Genomic DNA, 22,054 nt, shown 5'->3' with positions numbered 1-22,054 from the left:
TCATTCAACTGACATGTCCCAATTAATATTCATGTCGATAGAGGTTACCCTGAATTACCATTATGTAATACGAGGGACATTCTCAGGAAGCAGCAGGAACGGCGGCTGGAAGAAATATATTTGTTCTTTCGGGTAAGTTTTAGAAAGGACGCAGATTATCAAAATGGGCTGGAGACCTACGAAGACAAAAGAACAATTAAATTAATAAATTAGCAACTCTACAATGGAACCTTCGCAAAATCCTACGCATTGTAGCGAAACGCAGTTGCTTGTGTTTTTTCCAATCTGTAGATGTCGGAACTAATTAAAAAAAGGGGAAGGCACGACGGGTGAGCGACCGTGAGTAATATGAAGCATTTAAATGGCCTTCCTCTTAAGAAGGACATCTTAGTCGTCGTCTATTTATCAATGACAATAGGTGCGTAATATTAGGATAAACAAATTATGTTTCAATAAAGCAAATGTACTGAACGTCATTACGTATTAATCTGTTGAGTGAGAGGTAGCTTACAGGTAGGGATGCCAACTCAGGAGTGGGCGAAGTCGAGATGGAGGGACGGGTGAGGTGGACAGCTGGCAATAACAGACACTGCCCGTGCGGGAATATGCCAGCCTGTTCGTGCATCAAGTTCCGCTATTTGTACAACAGACTACGATGCAAATGCAGTAGTTACCTTGACAACACGGTTACCGACACGAATGTAAGTACTCTGAACAGTTAGGTCCTACAGCATAACTAGAACCACGACAGAAATAAAACTGCTGTCTGTGCCAATGCAACAAGATGCAAAAGAGAACTGTCGACAAATAACCTGTGGCGTTTGATAAGAAATAAATATGGTTTATTGTTTATCATTCAGTAGAAATAAAAGTGAAGGAACATAGTCGACCTGATATAGTAAAGTCGGTATCCGAGACACTTATTCACCAGTCAGGAGTGTCCCGCTAAATTTGGAATTGTTGCAACCGTACTTACAGAGTGGAAGCAATGTGACATATTCGAGAGCTGAAAAATTGAAGTTTTTTCATCTCGAAGGATTAGGTTGCCACACGGAGACTTGATATAATGATGGAAAGTCCGATCACTATCAGCGACAGTAGCTGATGAACTTTGGCAACTGGAGACTTACAATGGAGCATTATTGTGTGCTTGTCCACAGTGAGGATTAACAAAGTCACATAATTTGTGAAGCCGGAGCATAGCTGCCATCGATTCTGTCAGCAATGGAAGAAAACGAACGCTGCCTGTGGCGACCACAGAAGCCATCAGCGGCACGCAATCAGCTTTCTGACTCCTTGAAAGAATAGCACGTACCAAGAGTAAAGTACCTAACATTTCCAGCAATAAAAATTCACACTTACTCTTTAGTTTCGCCGTCATAATTCCACACTTCTTCCTGTGACTCCAATATACCAGTTCCTTTAGGACGGATCCCTTACCTAGTATTGAAAAAATATTGTACAAATCCTCATTGCTGTCTGACACATTTGTGATGGATAGAGGGCAAAGTAAATTGAATTTCCCGCGCTTATTTTTTTTATTCCGCGACAGAACGAAGTTGTGGGCGTTAGGGTTCGCAATCAAACATAATGATGGCCTACATATGGGGTAAGATAACGGTTGGCACAGGTATTTTCAGTGAGACACCATTGCTCAATGTTCTTTCATGTGTTGTGACTGTAGCCACATGATCGCGACGACACCTCCAACAACGCAAAAATACTCTTGCAAGCTTTACCAGATTTTATGTGCGTTGTGTAGCACTTCACATTTCTCGTCTGCATATTTTACGATGTTGAAGGAGCAAACATTATTAGTCTGAAATTAATAAATGGCTTTTTTCTACAATGCATTACAAACGAGAGAAGACCTTATTATGCGTGCAATAAATTCATAATCACTGAATAATTATACGGAGACGCAATGTAGATTATATCTTTAAATGAATGCGTTGCGCACATATTAGCTGTGTGCAAATAAAGCCAGTTAGATTACGTGACAATTGCACTAAACCTAGGTTCAGATACCAAAGTCAGTGTAAGGCACTTGCATCCTAATTTGTCGAAAAACTCACTGGCGTTCCTGTTATCTTTAGCAAAAGCCACTTCATCCTCCCGCGTGGCTTCTTCCTTCCTGAGGAACTATTTCGAGAAGTCGCACTCCCCTTCCGAAGAATTTGGGATGGGGCTGCAGTTACCCTAGCAATCACGTGCGCCTTGAGGCTATGATATGGTGATTACTGCCAGTGTCTGAACTTCCCTCCTGCATCTGCAGTGGGTGCCTGCCACCGATATTATGCATGTCCTAGGACGAAATGAGTATACCAAAGTGTGGCATGAACTTGAGAAGCGAGCACCTTGAAGAATGTGAACTGTTGCTCGTTTATAAGTCGATTTTGCAGTATCTGCGTGAAACGAGCCTACATGTTTAGACTTCATCTATTACAGACCTACTGCCACGTAAACACTCTGGTCAATAAAAAAAAATTAACCGACGAGTACGACACTTCCTGATGCAACATTTCAACGCAGCTCTATACGTGTTGTCATTTCGCGATATATTAGCTGGCGCGGACAATCTGTCTCGCCCTGCACGTTGCAAACGGAGCGAAGCATGGCGCAACTGCCTCGCTAATTGGGAGGTCGCGAGAGGAAGCGCGTGGGTGACGCGTTGGTGTGGTTCACAACAGGCGCTACAGAGAGACCTCCGCTTATGCAGCGCTTTGTTTCCATATATGGTATCGGGGGCGTCATCCGCGAAAAGACGACGCGCGCTACTCGGGCGTCATCTCGTACCCATCGTCGCCGCAAAGCCGCCTTGCGCGGCACTACGCGTTTGTTCTCACGCTTTCGCCATACCCTCCTTTTCAGCTGTCTTTATAGCGCTCTCTTCACTATCGCCATTTTTCATGCCCACCATGGGCTCCGCGTTCGCTCTTTCATCGTTCGCTTCGCTACTCGGGCGCCATCTCGTACCCATCGTTGCCGCAAAGCCCACCTTGCGCGGCACTACGCGTTTCTTCTCAGGCTTTCTCGATGCCCTCCTCTCTCGCTGTCCTCGTAGCGCTATCGCCGTCTTTCATGCCAACCCTGGGCTCCACGTTCAGTCTTTCATCGTTCGCTGCGCTACTCGGGCGCCATCTCGCGCCCATCGTTGCCGCAAAGCCCGCCTTGCGCGGCACTACGCGCTTCTTCTCCCGCTTTCTCGATGCCCTCCTCTCTCGCTATCCTCGTAGCGCTCTCTTCGCTATCGCCGTCTTTCACGCCCCCTGGGATCCGTGTTCGCTCTTTCATCGTTCGCTCAGTTACTAGTGACGCTTGACGCTCGCCGCAGTAACGGGCGCGTAAGAGCGGCGCTCTAAAGTAGCTAAGATCACGCAACGCTGGACAAATTGACCAGGAACGCTAAATCATTGTGTCACAGACATTGATCCCTTCGAGATGAAGTACGTGAACGAGAGGACACTGAAGTACAGTGACTTCCATGTCCAAGCGCATTAACACTGTCAGGGGGTGGTAGGTACCGTGAGGCATCAGCCAGAACGAGCAGCAGCTCGACGCGGCCATCTCCGCGGGTACTACCAAGTCGTGAAATAACCAATTGAGTAGTAATGATCGTCAGTAAAGGCGAGGCAGGTAAATAGGCGACTTAGTGATTTCGACATGAAAATGGCAATTCGCTGCACTTGGTAAATGTACTAATTATTCAGTTAGGAGCATTCTTCAATAGTAGATGAGCCTTCACGCGCAAGTGCAAGTGGCCTGCCAGTTTAATCAGCGAAGGTATGTTTGAAACTGCGAAAGACGTGAGCACCGCAGGACGGAGGCGCCTGGAGGTAGAGATTAATGCCACGGGGAAAGTATGAAGGAGCGTGCTGAGCACGTTAAAGCACCTCAATATGTAAAGTAGCGCCAGCTTTTCAACTTTCGTGCCGCCTCGCGGGCTATTTATCTTTTTCTGTTTCCTGGGTTCTCTGCCACCAGTCTCCCCTTTCCGATTGGACTGCCACTGTCACGTGACAGCAAGCGATTTTTTTTTCATCCTAGAGAAATGCGTGCGCTTTCAGAACTCTTTCAACCGCCACTTTCGTTGTAAATGAATGAATTCGCGCTGTAGTGTACATAATATGTAGTTTATATAGTGAAGGGAGCTTCCATAGTGAGCGCGTCTTTAAGAACAGCGTGCTCCCTTGGCGGGGTTTTAAAGCGAAAGCTTTACTGGCCGCGAACTTGCGATTTCGCCGTTAAGGTGCTCCGAGAAGGCACATGACGACACAACGCGCGCCTCGCCGCGGATATTTCTCTCGCTCCCTAGTCACTGCTGCGCATGGGCCACTAGTAGCACCGAGGCACAGGTGTACTGCCGCTGCGCAGCGCCGCGCCTCTGCCGCCGCCGTTTGGTATGACGTCACACCACGTTCCTTATCGTTGCGCTTGCCACCGCTGGCTTCGCCAGCTGCGTCGCATGCCTGATAACATATCGAAGGATTGGAAAGGACAGCTCGCGTGCGCGGCAACCACAGTTGAGGTGGCAGTATGGACGGCGACAATTCCGATCAGCAGGAGGAGGCCTGGAATCAACATCGGAATGAGATGAAGAGGAAACGAATCGCACAGGAAACACACGAACAGCGCGCCGAATGACTGGCTCAACGCCGCAGCATAGCTAGACAACCAGACTAACCTGGACTTGCAAATAAGATTAACCAAGACTAACCATGCTATGCCTCAGTTTTCGCTACGCATATCCTGGCATAGCCGAGCTAAGCCACTGCCACTTTTGTCAGACTTAGGCATGAGTTACTCCGCCTACAGTTGCCATAATCGCTTCAGTAAATCAAAAAAAAAGGTTTTCGCGCTGCCATCCGGCAAGCACGATGTGGAGCGAAGAAAGATATGGATGCACTGGACTGGTCATGCAAACTTCAACTCGGCGTTGTCCGCGCCCTTTTGAGAGGTAAGTAGGCGGTTTGAAAATAATACAATGTATCTGCATATGTTCCCAAGCTATCACACTACGCGATGCTAACGCGGATGCTGTGCGATCCTTCGTTGTGCATCTTGTTGACGCAGTTATTCTTCATTGAGTAGTAGTGCGAGCAAGCTTTTTTGCACAAATGAAACGAAGTGATACTGAAATATAAAGTTCGCGTTTTTTAAGTTTCTGCATTTAGACGCGGAAAATATACAGCGTCACATTAGCTGTTCTAATACTCAAAAAACAAATCAGATTTGCACGCGATGATACTTTAGCAAAAAATGCTGTTCCAGCTTCAAAACTTTCTTGCGAAACGCTCAAGATTCGAGATTCGAACTTCGCGAGAGTTTTCTCGCGGACTGCGTTACTGTGGTAACAGTGTGTTCTTCGTTTAACTACTCATTCAAGATAATTTCAGCATTCGCAAGCACAGCGCTTACGTCTTTAAAATAACGCTTGAATTTGGAGAAAATAATTGGATGAGACAAGTGTGCAAAGTTGTTGAGACGATGGGACTGTAAATAGCGCTCCGCCCCTTACACGTGAGCGCCATTTGGGATGGGGATAACAAAAAAGGAAGCCCATTTATCGTACGGGAAAATAAATAACTAATTAAATAAATTATTAATGTAATGCCGAATGCGCCAAGGTTATCCGCCGTAGTACACAGTCCGCACGAACGTAATAATTTTGTTTTTTGGAAGGCTCTAGGCGAAGCCCTCATGCCCGAATGGTTGATGTGGCTTCAGTCGCAGCTTCCGTTCACCTTAACGACGCAGGGGTATAATTGGGAAATTACAGGCACAGGTACTTAAAAGAGATTTGTAGTTCCTATTTCTGATGAACACTATGGGCCAGCTCTGCTTCACAGCTACTTGCGACGAACCCCAAACCACACTCGGCGAAAACCCGTACTAAGACACGCGAAGTGTGCGCGCACGTTATCTCTGTCGTGACGCAAAAGCATACAACTATTACGTTTTTTTCGCGCCTAAAATTTTGTTCATGACACGTTTCCTTCTTCCCAGGCTTGAAATAAAGCTCTTGGAGGTAATTTCAGAGACAGAGAGAGAGAGAGAGAGAAAGGAAAAGCGAAATGTAAGGACGTTAACAAAGGACGTTCCCGGCTAACTAACGTACGCTTGGGGACGGGGAAAGGGGTATAATGAGATAATAAGTAGAGATGAGAAAGATAATAGTCATTCGTAGTCGGTTGCACATAAATGTCTAGTAAGAAGGGCTCATACGTTCTAGCAGTCTTCAAGAAGTGGAGAAGGGCTTTTGCGGCCTTTCTCATGCAAGAAGGCATAGGTCACGTTTCCACTATCTTTTCCTCCGAGAGCACTCTATTATCTAATAGACTGCGTTTAGTTTGTAGAGCACGTCGTTGAGCTTCAAAGGATGGGCAATAACACAGAAGGTGCCCTAGTGTTTCATCGCGCACTCACAAATTGTACACAGTACCTTTGGCCATTCCTGTGAGCAGCGAACAATAATTTGTAAATGCGACGCCCAACCCCACGAGATACAGTAAAGTTGTTTCGCCCCAGGAAAGTCCAGGTGGCAGGCGAAGTCGCAAGTTAGGGTCGAGAAGGTGCAAGTATGAGTTGGTGTAACGCGGTGAATATCATCGTCAATGGGTTAGGTGGCGAGCAAGTGATAGAAGCTGCCGCAGAGCATCCGTTGCGAGTTGTATAAGCACCAACCGATGTTTTTTATGAGCCGAGTTGTTTATCAAGAACTAACTCGGAGCTAGAACGAAAGCACCAAAATCAATTGCTATCACCCTGCTGGCATTACAGACACTAAAGGCAAATACGAAGTCAAACTAAAGTGACAGGTTAATGCTCGAGAATTTCTAAGGCGTCAATATTATTGTGAACAGAGCCCTAATAATCGATAAATCGAGGTAAATGCAAGACATGGCTAGAGATTCCCCCGGGATATTCAAGAAACTACCTGATGACGAAAGGACCCCTCATTTATATTCTATCACTTGTATTTAACTCCTCGTTGCAAAAAAAAACAACATCGCATTGTAGTATAGGGATAAAACAAAATGATACTTGTCGAGTTCCATTTCATGTTTATAAAAAAATAAGTCAGTGAAATTACCCTTGATAACGACGCGGCCGGTCGAAGGGTTTCGTTTTCACTCGACTCTGCACCGCCCACGCTTTCGTGTTTCAGTACTTTCCCGATCGCATAGTGCTGAGCTAGTTTTGCTGGCTCGCGAAACTCCACCCAACCACAACCCAGCCACAAAGCGTTAGTGTCACAGGAAAGCACGCCAACAAGGTATGTGTCTGACCTATGGATTAGCCATGGTATGTAATGAATTTTTGATGTAATCATCCCACATCTTACGTTAGTTTATACACACCATGTTCCAAGGGAAACTAGTTATTCAGTTGTTTTTATCTGCCTGATTTATGGGAACTTGCTAAACGGTGGCGTCCTGTCAAGGTAATACCACCAGTGACCAGTTGTTCATGCAAGTTTGCGCCAGTGACATGCATTGATTCACCATAACGATAAAATCGTATATAGCTAGGCCACAGGTTTCTACGTATGGCAGCAACTGATGTGCGAAAGCAGCCACTGCAATCTACAAGCTACTTCTCAGATCTCTCTTCGCAACTCAAACCTAGCATACAGTGATACCCGTTTTAAAATATTCGATTTGCAAGTCACTACCACAAACAGACCTTTTTAACCATCTTAAGTAATATGTAGATATATAGTAAATGTGCCCACAAATGCGTGTCACGCCCCGTAATAAAAGCCAAGCCGGCTCTTGGTATTTTGGTACTTCTTACCTGTGTAAATTACCATATGTTCTAATCCAGTCTTGTTGTCGTAACCCAACTGTGCAGAATAACGTGTTTGGTATCTGCAATGACACATAAGAATTGGTATACTTTCGTGCTTCTTTATTACGGAAGTTGACATTTTTTCGGTACGATATCTAGTACATATTGCAGTGCGACAACATGGAAGTAATATTTTTGATGCTTTCGCATGCGGCAATAGTTAAAGTTGAAGTTAGTCTTATATTGTTCAAGCTATTGAGTACTTGTATGCGGACGCATGCGTCTCTCTTTCGGTCCTTCTACATGAAGTACTAGGCAAACTAAAAACGAAAGAAAATAGGGGCTAAGAGTGCATATCGTGACGTCGAGACATGCGTGTCATGTTGCTAGATCGTCTTTAGTAATGATATTAGGGAAATTCAAATTCAGACAAATATTCTGTGATGTTGGCATTTAATGTGATGTTTAGGTATACCTAAGGTTTGCATTACTTGCACATATGGTAGTGGAATATTTGCAAAGTTCAGTTTCTTGCACTGTATTAGTACCTGCTGTAACCTGGAGCAACGGCTGTATAGGGTTTTTAGATAAGTCAATAGAAAAATTGAAATGCCTGCAAAATTATTGTTCACATACATATTAACTGAAATTTCTAATGCACTGCATCAAGTTTATTAGCTTTTATATGCAGTCATATGTCCGTTGGTTTAACATGTGGCAGTGTGCTTGTCACTTCGACCACAAATGGGAAACCGAAAATTTGCGTTTGCAGTAGGGCCGCACATTCTGTTATGCCGGCCGCGATGACATCGTCGTCAATTTCAAGTTATGAAGACATGTTTACTTCTCAGCTTAATATATTTTGTTACATGCGAAAAAGGAAACTAAATGTAAACTACTACAGCCACAGGAGCTCAAGCCCCTGCTGCATTATGCAGTTGTGAGTCGGCTGTGCTGACTACTAGGCGTAGCTTTCCTTCTTCCTATTTTGATTTCACACTCAACAAAGAACGAACAACAGTAGCGTCTCACTTTAAACGTCTGAGGCTACAGTAGGAAGTTTCGTAAAGAATGAGGAGAATGTTTTCGAAATTTAAAATTTGTAATGCGAGTTCAATATTCCACTGTTCAAGTTATGTTTGGTACAAGAATTTGCTATCAGTGTTGTCGAATTGGTCCCCCTTCAAATATCACGAGAGCGAAAAATAGTTTCTGCAGTCTACAGGGATAAAGATCGATGCAAGTGGAACATGTTTCGGATGTTTCTCGTGCAGGATAACCACAGTATAGTTGCAAAGACAAGGCGTTTTTCTTCCTTTTGCGTACACTTTGAGGTTGCTTCAGCTCAATAATTATTGAAGCGTGCTGCCCCTTTGGCATATATTATTCTTTTGTCTATAGTTACACAATGGAAGGTATTATTAGGAGAACTGCATCCAGGTTGAATTCCTGTGATACGATGTGTGGTGTTCTAGATATGCAGTAAGCTCCTCAAATAAGTACTACTTTCTGCTACTTGCACCTCGTAAGATACTGTTTCTCTGTTTCATTTGTACCATACATTTCGCATACCCGACACGACATCCTTTTCTTTATGCCTAATTTAATTGCTTGTGGTTTGGCTTGTCATTTGCTTATAAAAACGTTCTTTCAAAACATTGCGGAGATACTGTCGACAGTGATGGTCGCTATCAACATCTTGCCCGAATGAACAAGTGAGCGAGAGTGCTAGGTACAGAGTGAGCGAGAGAATGAGGAAACAGAGGGTGCGTCTTCCTTGCCGGTTCCGACCACCGACCAACCTAGAAAACGGTTGAAAAAGGAGAAGAAAGCTACTCCCTTTCTTCACTTGAATGAACATATTGTATCCCAAACGGTAATCGCGAAACGTTTGTATTTCCCCTAGTTTAGAAATTGGAAACAATCACTTTTGATTCAACATTTGAAGAGGCTGTTTCTCGTAAACTAGATTCCATTAAAACATTTTTCCGTTCGAATGCCTTTACCTTAGTTACAGCGTATAATTTGTTGATCAGAATGTCGGCTTGCTACTTGTGCGCAGATTCGCATGCGCCAAACGTAATCCCAGTGACGTTGTCTGGGCACGTATTTTGGAAGCCATAACACGGGCCACTGCACTGAAAGATGGCGATTTTGTGAGCCCCTTAAACTCAAAACCGCTCTTGGAAAGATGCCATTGGCTGCTGTGAAAGATTCCTGCTGTTTCAGCCAACGAGTCCACAGCCGGGAGAATCAGTGAATCTACTTGATCAGCTCATCTGGTCGGACGTCTAAGCTAGCTTTGAATAGGCGGATGAACTTAGGACACATTAAGGGGCTCCAGCATTCTCGGGAGTAAACGAAATACGAGAAAAAGAGCTCAACAATGTTATGCACCAGTGTTGTTCAACAGTTTTCCAAATGGAATAGCCTCACGGACAATTTGAATACCGCAAAACAGCCGCTGAGGGTATAGATAATTCACTAGCTCTAAGATTTTAGTGTAGAGTGAATGAAAACGTATTATTACATTGTAGTATTCGATGTCCTATGTTTTCCACGTGTGTGCATATGTGCATGGACTCTTATGCGCCTTGAGGAGGAAGTTGTTGTCACACCAGGGGAAGGCAGTTGGAGCTTGTCCTAAATTATAAGGATGTCTTACTTTTCAGCGAGGCGCTACTGACATTCTTTCATGCACCATGTTACGCTGCCCACCTTACACGTATACAGGCTTATATGCAGCAGTCAACAGAGAATTTGTGTCACAGTAGTAACCGTAGACCTATTGTGCTACGTTATCCCTTCAATATTGGCTCAAAGTTTAGCGGAGCTCCTCGTAGACAAATAACATATTGGCAGCTATTTAGACTTTACAGGTGTGCCACTTTACAGAGAACTTTACATGCATTACACAATCCAACATAATTAAAAATACTAGCTAGGTAGAGTTAGCAGAAGCACATATCTGCATTACCATCGGATCAAAACAACTCCGCCTAATCTAATTCGGCGAAGTGCTGAACATGGCTATTGGCATCACTTAAATACATTATGGCTCTACCGTAACCGAGAGTAGATGTAAGCACGAAATGGCTGCCAGCAAAGCATACTGGTTGGAGATGATACTATCCACAGTAATAAAATGGGCATAGTACATGTTCGATACGACACACCACACTACACCACACCACAGCACACGAATTTGTTTTGAACTGAGCCGCATCGAAAGTTTCGTCTCGGCCAAACAGTCATCCGCGACGCGTCGTACGCTGCCGGCTTGGTCACGCAGCGTGGCGCTATCTCTCAAGCCGGCGCATAACCAGCGCCGTGGAACTCACGAACCACTGGCTTTGAACAGGCAACACTGTCTCAGTGCCAAAAGATAACAATCAAGTGTGTGGTGCCCTGTATCTGCCTTTTGAACTTCAGCGTACTATAAGCTACAGCTTGAGTGATATTGTGAACAAACAATAGCAAGACCTCGGAAGCAATATTTTTTAGTAACTTGTTTAGGCAGTAACTAGCGTGTGTATTGCGGTACTGTACAACTGGTTAGGTGCCAGACATCGCATTTTCTTCATTTTTGACTGGTTGTTCGGATGATCTTGCTATGTTCTTTCAACTTGCCCTGATAACCGCTCTGGCTTTTGGCCTAACGTCACGTGATAGTCGCTGACAACGGGAGTTAAAAGCATTTCATGCTTAACAGCTGCGGTTTAAATTACGGCATGTTGCATGCGGAAATCCCATCCGTTGTGCAGGAATTCTTGGTGCGTAACACCATAGGCCGTTGTTGAAGTATAGCATCGCTAGAATGTTAACCGGTGGCTGATTACTAACAATGACATTATAAATGGAGCGAACCTTATATGAAGAGTGGAAAAACTTGCTGTGGGATGAAGGTGGCGCACAGGAAGCAGTTGAGGTGGTTTGCCGGGGGAATACTCAGCGGCTGATTTCTCGGTGTCATGGCGATGTTGTGATGCTTTTAATGTTTTCCTAGTATATGTTAACTGTTTGTCTCCTGGTGCTGCTTGACCTTGTTATCCAAATAAATGTTTCTTTCGCGTTTGCATTGCCTCCGCCACCCACGTACTTAAAAGCAGAATTGCTGCACTGGCTCCCAACGTGAGTTGTGTACCGTCTTGCTCAAGCGAAAGATAAGGCATAAGACGCATAAGAAGTGAGCCGTATGAACCAGTATTTTGTACTTTTTCATAGTTCTCTAGTTAGTTTAGCCATCTTAAGCAGGAGATTGAAAACGTGGTGTTGTAATATTTTTTGTCTTCGCTGTTGCAATGTTGCCTGTTTCTCGAACACGCAGCATCCTTCGCTGAAATAGTGCTTTCTAGAGCTTATGCTTTCGCCGCCCGCAGCAGCTGGCATCCCAATAAGTGAAGGCGAATTTTATTTGTTTTTCTTTAAAACAAGGCAGTTGACTGCGGCAACTCTTGACGCGAATGACGTGGACTCTAAAATGCGATTCTTCAGCGAAATCTCAGGAAGAATAGTGCAGTGGTAACCGATGAATCTTTTTCGAACACGCTTAGCAAATTATGCATGACTCTGTACACCAATTTAATGTGCCATACAAACCTCATGGGAAACAATAAAACACACAGGAGAGTTATTGGTTTGATCTGATCGCAGCTGAAGAAGGTAAGTGCGGGGGGGGGGGGGGGAGTTCTAAAAAAATGGCTGGGACATGAGATATTCGCACGCGCCTCATGTAAAGAAAGACGCAACATCAAACGTTTGGTGTCATATATATTACTGGAGATAATCGCGCAAAATGCGCTTCGATTTATCTGTGCTATATTGAATTATTTATGTCTGCATACTCATACAGTAAACGCCAAGCGTATTTCTGAAACCAATAAGTAAAAAAAAGATCTGCAGAATATACTTACATGCAAGATGCTATCTTAAGTTAAGCTTCATTGAAACAGGTATTCAAATTATTTACGAGTAGTGGCAATGTGTGCAAGTGTGCTCACTTTCCTCCTACACCGCTGTGGGCTATCGCACAATGCTCACGTTTATTCAACACGAATCTTGCCTCTTTAATGCCGTAATATCGTTATTTTTACTGGCACAACTTTGGTGTGTGTGCGGGGGCTTTATGATTCCGTGTGGTGGTACCTGCCCTACAATAAAGATTGTGTGAAAAGTGTTTTCCAGAAATTTACTGAATGTATATAGACTTGTAACCAATCTGAATTTAGTATAACTAAAATATTTCGAAAACAATTGCCAACAAGCGAACACCTAAAACTCTCTCGACACTGCAGCGACCTGGTGACCAAGGGAACAGACCAGTTGGTCCGTGCAGTGGACAAATTAGTGTTGGCTGTTTGTGCTGTGATTGCAGATGATGTATGCATAATATCTGTACATATCTCACCACCTTCCACATTAGCAGAGGCTGTGCATTGATGGTGCCTTCCTATCGCTAAGATAGGTTTGCGCCATCCTTTCCCAATTTAGTCACCCATTACTCTATTTGAACGACACAAGTGATCATGATATGAGTGTAATCTATTCCAGAATATCCCTTCCTCAAGCGAGCCTGTTCTCAAGGTTGATTGCAGTAAGAGGTTGCCCTGATTCAAGTTGAAATTATCTTGGTGAATATTTCATGGGCAACTGAAAGCATTCTAGTAGGCCTAGAATTTTTCCATTATTTAACGTCTCCCTTGTGATTGATTTGTGTAATGGCATTCTTCCAGCTCTCGCGTACACTTGAAGTCGTAAAGCAGTTTGTACAAAGGGCTTCAAGTTTTACAAGCACATCTCTTAAACCTTTGAATAGATGGCCTGTTCCATTTTCTAGTGCCTCCCTTTCCCGCGTAATATCTTGCAAGATTCTTCTAAATTAGTCGCTAATTATAGATGGAGTCTCTGTATCATGTTCATCACAGCTTTAAATGAAAGTAACAGTGCTTCTTTTCTTCCCTTTTTATCTCTTTTCTTGTAGTTTATCACTATATCAAGGAATTGCATATCTGCGCCACGACCGTCCGCACGGGGACGCTCTTAAAAAAACATATTTTTTTCTTCAAACATTTCTAAATTTTTTTCTCCTCTATTACTTATGACCACTCATGTGCAGGTCATAAGCTACCAGGTTTCTCCAATTGAGTGCCATCTGTGCGGTTTAACCGAGCTCAGATGGTCGACCTTGACTGATTGAAGAAGGCACCACTGTAGGTTAAATAAGGCGTACAACTCTTGCGGTGGCGAAGAGGTACAGTATCCGCCTAGCGTGCAAGAGGACCGTGGTTCGAATCCCGGTACCGCGCAATTTTCCAGCGGATAAAAAAAAAATTCGCGTGTTGATAAAATTGCATAAACAGGCCTGGAGTGCGGCCTGATCCCGATGACCAGAACCGGTAACGCACTCTCTCACCAGAGCAGGATTGGCCACCGTGGTGCAGTACTTGGCCACAACCTCCTATGTGAATACAAATATCAAACCCCGGCCCTCAGTCCCCAGCAGCCGCGAAGCAACTGACCACGGCGGTGGTCAGACCTGTGACGCAGCAGCGGTTGCTAAAAATACCTGGGTCCGAAAAAGCCGCCATTGGAATCTGAACCTCGCAACGTTTAACGCTAGAACGTTATCTAGTGAGGCGAGTCTAGCAGTGCTACTGGAGGAATTAAAGGGCAGTAAATATGATAGGGCTCAGTGAAATTAGGAGGACAAAAGAAGCATATACTGTGCTAAAAAGCGGGCACGTCCTGTGTTACCGGGGATTAGCGGAGAGACGAGAACTAAGAGTCGGGTTCCTGATTTTAAGGATTTAGCTGGGAACATACGGGAATTCTATAGCATTAACGAAAGGTTGGCAGGTCTTGTTGTGAAACCTAATAAGAGGTACAAATTGAAGGTCGTACATGTCTACGCCTCTACATCCAGTCATGATGACCAGGAAGTCGAAAGCTTCTATGAAGACGTGGAATCACGATGGGTAAAGTCAAAACCAAATACATTATACTTATGGGCGACATAAATGCCAGGGTAGGCAAGAAGCAGGCTGGAGACATGTAATTGGGGGAATAGGGCATAGGCTCTAGGAATAGCAGGGGAGAGTTATTAGTAGAGTTTGCAGAACAGAATAATATGCGGATAATGAATACCTGCTTACGCAAGCGGGATAGACGAAAGTGGACGTGGAGTAGCCCGAACGGCGAGACTAGAAATGAAATCGACTTCATACTCTGCGCTAACCCTGGCACTATACAAGATGTGGACGTGCTCGGCAAGGTGCGCTGCACTGACCATAGGATGCTAAGAACTCGAAGTAGCCTAGACTTGAGGAGGGAATTGAAGAAACTGGTACTTAAAAAGCCAATCAATGAGTTAATGGCAAAAGGGAGACTAGAGGAATCCGGATCAAGTTACAGAACAGGTATTCGGCTTTAACTCAGGAAGGGGACCTTAGGTTTGAAGCAATGAACGACAGCCTTATGGGCATCATTAAGGAGTGTGCAATAGAAGTCGGTGGTAATTGCGTTAGACAGGATACCAGTAAGCAATCGCAGGAGACGAAAGATCTCAAGAGAAAAGTGTATAAGAGCTCTCTCTTACCAGCACGCGCGTACGGGGCAGAAACCTGGCAGCTTACGAAAAGGGTTCTACTTAAATTGAGGACGACGCAACGAGCTATGGAAAGAAGAATGATAGGTGTAACGTTAAGGAATAAGAAGAGAGCAGATTGGGTGAGGGCACAAGCGCGAGTTAATGGCATCTTAGTTGAAATCAAGAAAAATAAATGGGCATGGGCAGGACATGTAATGAGGAGGGAAGATAACCGATGGCCATTAAGGGTTACGGACTGAATTCCAAGGGAAGGGAAGCGCAGCAGGGGGCGGCAGAAAGTTAGGTGGGCGGATGACATTAAGAAGTTTGCAGGGACAACAGGGCCACAATTAGTGCATAAACGGGGTAGTTGAGAAGTATGGGAGAAGCCTTTGCCCTGCAGTGGCCGTAACCAGGCTGATGATGATGATGAACCTGGGTGCTCTGGCTACTATACTAGTGAGTATAGAATATTGCTGTTTTTGCTATATCGTAGCAAAATGTTCTCTTTCAGCGCATACATCATGCCTTGTCCTATGCGAAGTTTTGTTCTCACCAATTCCATGGCGGCGTCTATATTTAGGGCCTTAAGCGGCGCGTAGCAGTGGCTCATACTCGAAAAGCGGCATCTAGTCCAGCGCAGCAAAAATATCACCCATCAGGAACGGCTCATACCCCCGTAAGCAAGCACAGATGCAAAGGCTGAATATTGACACGTGTACTTACTTTATTTTTTTCTCGGAGACTGCATTCCACCCACTAACAACTTGAAGTTATCGTTCAGCACAAGGCGCATCTGCATGATTGCAACTTACTTGAATGGTTCCGTAGGTTGTCTGTTGCCACCGAAGCTTGTGTAATCTGATTCTATGCGGGACTCGCATTCTGTAGCACTTTGTGGAAGATATGCGGGCACGAGTGCTTACTATGGTAACTTCGATGACTCATGTATAAAAGCCGACGCACTTCACCAACAACTAAGATTTTTGGCGATCGCCGACTGTGTTCGCCGCTGTCGTTGTGCTCTGATTGTAACTTGCTTTTGTGTGCAGAGGTTGCCTCAATAAAAGGTTATTTCCTGTTTTGCTGCTGTGCCCTCTCCCATCACTATTACATCACCATATGGATAAAAACGAAAGAAAAATGAACGAAGGAAAGAAATAACGGAAGAAAAACAAAGCAAAATGAAGGATGGAATGAAAGAGAGATCACAAGAAAGAACGAAAAATCCTTTAGCTAGTGTATTAAATGCTCGCGTGTGTCGTTGAGAAAGTCGACCTACAGCGCCATACATTTACTTCAAACTGCGGCTTGTTATGTCTTGCCACACGTCTAACCCCTGCAATCCCTGCAATCGTATGAATTAAGATATTACCACGTGTGGAGCATGTTTTTGCCTTCACAAGTTAAAGGAGTGTAAGATGCTGCTGAGGTGTGTACTGCTTCCTGAATCTTTCCCGCGCTATAAAATTGAAATATCCCTTATTTTCTTCCTTTTGACCTGTTTTTAAATTTCAGCAAATTGTGTCTGATCTCTTGGAGACTTTCATGCTTTGTCGTTTCTCTATTAGCTTCTTTGATGCTTGCGAGAGCTTACCTACGCGCATGATTTACCGGAATCAAACGTGCTATTGGTAACCTGCAAACACAACAAAAATGTGAGGGCTAAACGATAAATCTTCATCCTCCGCATTTGTTACATAGCTGGAAGACCAGTGTGCCTCGATGACGCACACTCAAGAAGCATAATAAGAACAACAGTTCTACTGAGTGTCGTATTGCTGTGCCTTATAATGTTCCCTTTAGCTGTGGCCAGTGGCGTAGCTAGGTCGTCTGGCACCCGGGGCCCATAGATCTTCTGTCACCGCCCCGCCTGGTGTAGTCGAGGAAGGCGAGGATATCGACAATTTCCGGGTTTCAGCACCAGTACAGCCGCCTTGGATACCGCGCACGTCCCCTGGGTCCCCCTCTCCTTCGCTTTCTTTCCCAGAGATGGTGAAGGCAGCAGGTATACACGCAGTTTTTTTCTGCGCCAAATAACACAGGGTGCTGCACTGATAACTTGTGATACGCGCATGTGCGCATCTTCTGTCAGACTCTAAGGCTTGGCAGCCAATACAAATGCGGCATCGTGGCAAATACGGCTGACGTCGCAAGTAACACGAAATATCTTTATAACGTTTTAATTACCAATTCTAGCGGCAACATTGCATTTGCAAACTTGAAGACCGACTTTCACATCTTGCCAACAACAACGTCACAAAAATCCTTGTAGGCACTATATGGCGCGCAGTATTTTGGCTGTGGGCAGCCCTGAACGAAAACTACAATTAAATTGTGTGTCAGTGACGCTGATCTCCCCACCATGTCAGAAAAACGGAAAACACCACCTATCCCCCTACTGCGCGGGCGTCACTGCTATGACAATTACGAGTTCTCTTCATTGTGATCAATAAAGCCTTGTTTTTATTTGTTGCTATACGGACAAACATGATTATCCGAGCTGCGGTACCACCAAAAGATTGGGAACAGAATAGAGCACGCTTCACGGTGATTCTTGGCGTCACCATAAAAAAAAAGGGCGCGATGAAGCCCGTGCCAGCGAAAGCTTGCACTACTGTTGGTGTGCACTCGCAATGGAGATGATTAGGGATCAACGTCACTGGTCCACTATCTCATATTTCTTTCGCTGCTGCCATATAGTGGGCGCCGCCCGCAGTGCCAAAGTACTGTAGGTTGTAGAACCCAAAACGATTTTGTTTAAGAAGTTTTTGTTGAGTTAATAATATGACTTTGAGTCCTCGAGTCTCGAATTGAAGTGCTCCCTCCATAAGTACTAATTAAGGGAATATTAAGGATATGATTCTTAATTATCTGCCATATTCTTGCGCTACCGAGTTCCTAGTAATCACAAAAATACATAACTCCATAGAATCGATAGGGAAATATCCTTACAAAATTCACCTTTTCTTTAATAAAATTCTGTGCAGCTGATGCAGACACTGTACTTGTAACATGAAGTTACGCAACAACAAACGTTTTCTGAAACTTTCGAGGGTAAGAAGGAAAGCGTGAAACATAACAGCAGGTTTCGCAGCGGCTTCTCGGAGCGAGCTGGAGAGGGGAAGTAAAAGCGAGCCGGACACTGCGGCGGGCCCGCGACTACAGCCTGTCGAGTCATATGCCGCAAAACTCTGCGGCCGAACCGAGTCTGAAGACGATCCAGAGAATCCCATTCGCGACTTTTGACGGCCGAACTTATGCAACATCGCTCTCAAAGAACGCTTCGCCGTAAACGCCAGCGCCGGGCGCGCTGGTTGAACGCCCTCTTGCTGCTGTCTTTGTTCGTCTTCGCTGCGCGTTCTGAACGGAAGAGGGATCCAAGAGCCCCAATGCTTTACAACGCCTGACTGTATGTTTAACGACGCCTGCCCCCAGCATGAACACACGGCACGAGCGCACCCCACATGAAACGTTCCGCTAAGGCGAGTAGTTTAGCGACCATTTCGCGAATCAAATTTTTTTAGCCCGCACATTCCTGGAATGATATCGTGGGGTGTTGATAGAGCTGCAGCCGACAATTCTGCGGTGCAACGTATCGGGTGCATGCGCTCGGGCTACTGGATATGGGAGCATTCTTTGTCATTTGTTCCCAGTCAAGCCGGCGGAAAGAGGGGTGTCTTCAGGCGTATATGACTCCCCCCACTCGCCCCTTGCACCCGGGGCCCCCGGCCCCCCGGCCGCCTCCTGTTGCTACGCCACTGGCCGGTGGCCAGTTCTACGTAGGGCAAACGGGGCGGTGTATCAGTCAGAGGCTAACACAACATAAAAGGTCGTTAGCCGGTGGATCGCCTACTAATCTTTCCCTTCCTTGCCAAGGTTGTAACTGCACGCGAGAGTTAGATGAATGCGCGATATTGTACAGGCACAAGAATGAAGATACGCGACCTGTAGAGGTATGGCATATCTATAATGGTGGAAATGCGTGCGTGAGTCAACCTTCGATTACTTTACATAAGGAAGAGATAACGTGCCTTAACAGCTATCTCCCACGTAAACCGGCACATGTACCCGACTGACAGGTCCCAGAGCTTGCGCAAATCAGTTTTGTGTCTTCTTTCATTTTTTGCCTCAGTGCTTCCTTCCGTTGATATTCGGCGTTCGTGTTGTCCACTTCTCTCCTTTTGTGCCGTGTCTGCATGCCTCAGCTTTTTTTATATAATGAATCCTCCCCAACTAGCTCAGCTTTCTGTCGTTCTAAATTCTCAAGAATATGTTTTTTATTGATGATGTGTGGTGTTTTATGGCGCAAGGGCCAGGTATGGCCAAAGAGCGCCATGACAAAGGTGATGTTGACAGTGTATTGTGAATGGCGTAGACAATGAATTAGGTAATGAATTTCTCATGGTATATGTGACGTGGCTGTAAAAAGGCCTAAAATCGGTTGCTGTGGATGGCGTAAAATATATAGCCGCTAAAATATTGACACTGACTAAGTAGTGCTGTGGACTATGGTAGAGGGTTTCGTTAAAAACATGACGCCATAAAACATAACATTGACACTTTAGCTTCGAGAAAGCCTTTGAGTACAGGGGCTGTTATACGTGCGCTAAAAATTCCCTGGCCAAATGATTTACAGAGTGTCTGTTTCCAAAAATTTTACGACTAGTTTCGGATTAAAAAGCGGTTCATTGCTACGAAAATATTTCGGGTGAAGAGGAATATTTTCGCGATATGCAGAAATGAAATACCTTTTTCTCTGTGCTTCTATTGCAGGGCATTGTATAGGAACGTGCAGGACTGTGAGATTTTGGCCGCATTTGCTACAAGGCGGAGGATACCCCCCAGTCAAGAGGTAAGAGTGAGCCGTAAGTGTGTCCTACTATTCTTAATCAGCAAAGGAGCACGTTGTTATATCGTGATGTTCTCTCCGATACCTGATATCCTAGTTTTATCTGTTTTATCAAATGCAGTTTATTTGATATCTGAGCATTCCACTGTTGCTGCCAGTGTATTTTCAGCTTGTGACGCAAGTATGCTTTAAGATCTGTGGCTGGCATGGGCATGTTTATGTCTGTGTCATTAAAAGCTACTGAAGTAGCTTTCTCGTCAGCAGCTTCGTTGCCTTTTATGCCACAGTGGCCAGGTACCCAGCATAGGATGATCATTTGTTTAGCACTATAAGTTGAGCATAGCAATGCATACAATTGGTTAAAGAAAGTGTTTTTATGTTTACGTACATTCATTAGGGCTTGGACTACACTCAATGAGTCTGTGAACACAATAGCCCTAGTCATATTCGATTGCTTGATGTGCTTTACTGCAGAGAGTATTGCATATGCTTCCGCTGTAAAAATACATGTATGTGGGTTCAATGTATCGGATATTAAAAATGCTGGTCCTAGTGCTGCGTAAGCAACACCAGAAGGAGACTTAGAGGCATCCGTGTAAAATTCAGCACAAGAATACTTCTCCAGAAGCTCAAGAAAATGTGAGCGTATGTGTGCCTCAGGTGCTCGCTTTGATATTTCTGCAAGCGACACGTCACATTCGACAGTCTTCCACTCCCAAGGCGGTGGAAGCCGCGTAGTTGCCATTATGGTATTCGCTAAAATTGACGCGCCCGTTTCCTCAGACAATGCTTCCAATTGAAGGGACAGAGAAGGTCTAGTGCCTGGGCGGTTACGGAAAAGCCTAGCCGTAGACAGGTCGTGAATAACTGAATGGCATGGATGATGGAAATCTGATTTCACTTTGAGGACGTAAGAGAAACTTAAATATGTTCTTTGGAGATGTAGGGACCATTCGTTAGATTCAGCATACAGGCTTTCTACGGGGCTAGTCCTGAACGCACCAGTAGCAAGGCGGATACCCAAGTGGTGGACGGAATCGAGCATCTTCAAAGCACTAGGCGTCGCAGAGTTATACACAATGGCTCTGTAGTCAAGGCGTGACCGCATAAGGCTTTTTTTTGTAAAAGCTCAAGAGGCATCTTCTGTCACTTCCCCAAGATGTGCGGGACAAGAGCTTCAGTAGATTCATTGTCCTCAAGCATTTCATTTTCAAATATCTTAAGTGTGGGATAAAAGTTAGTTTGGAGTCTAAAATGAGGCCTAGAAGTTTATGTTCATGACTAACAGATAGCCGTTCTCCATTAAGATCAATAACGGGCTCCGGTATTGCGCCTCTCTTATTGGAGAAGAGAATGCATGTACTTTTTTCAGGGTTTAGTTTAAAGCCGTTCTCTTCTGCCCACTTAGACAACTTATTCAGGGAAACCTGCACTTGTCGCTCCCAGATACTAAGACTACATAACTTGTAACCTATTTGGATATCATCCACGTATACGGAATAAAACATTGTACGTGGTATGATAGTATGGAGCGAATTCATTTTTACAAGGAATAAAGTACAACTCAACACTCCACCTTGTGGCACACCTGTTTCCTGAGTAAATAGACGAGACAGGACGTTACCAATCCGTACATGAAATGTGCGGTTGCACAGATAACTTGAAATCACCTTTAGCAAGTTAACTCGGTCGCCCATTCCAGCTAGATCACGAAGTATTCCGAAACGCCAAGTAGTATCATATGGTTTCTCCATGTCTAAAAATACTGATAAGAAAAACTGTTTCCGGACAAAGGCATCCCGGATATTTGTATCGATACGGACAAG

General features: G+C 44.7%; 1 protein-coding gene across 2 annotated transcripts in view; it reads right to left on the bottom strand.

The window, feature by feature from the left end:
* The window catches only part of LOC142586840 (uncharacterized), a 74,264-nt gene that overhangs the window by 7,226 nt on the left and 44,984 nt on the right, over nucleotides 1-22,054 (bottom strand). For both annotated transcript variants that reach the window (XM_075697707.1, XM_075697708.1), the window contains exons 7-8: nucleotides 7,798-7,871; nucleotides 1,363-1,440 (exon numbers count right to left, since the gene is read on the bottom strand). In XM_075697707.1, coding sequence (XP_075553822.1) covers nucleotides 1,363-1,440; nucleotides 7,798-7,871 — 152 coding nt within the window. The remainder of the gene's footprint in view (nucleotides 1-1,362; nucleotides 1,441-7,797; nucleotides 7,872-22,054) is intronic.

This window comes from Dermacentor variabilis, chromosome 7 (genome assembly GCF_050947875.1).
Source record: "Dermacentor variabilis isolate Ectoservices chromosome 7, ASM5094787v1, whole genome shotgun sequence".
Classification (NCBI taxonomy): Eukaryota; Metazoa; Arthropoda; class Arachnida; order Ixodida; family Ixodidae; genus Dermacentor; species Dermacentor variabilis.
The sequence above is the reverse complement of the archived record's forward strand: the minus strand, read 5'-3'. Positions and strand labels throughout refer to the sequence as shown.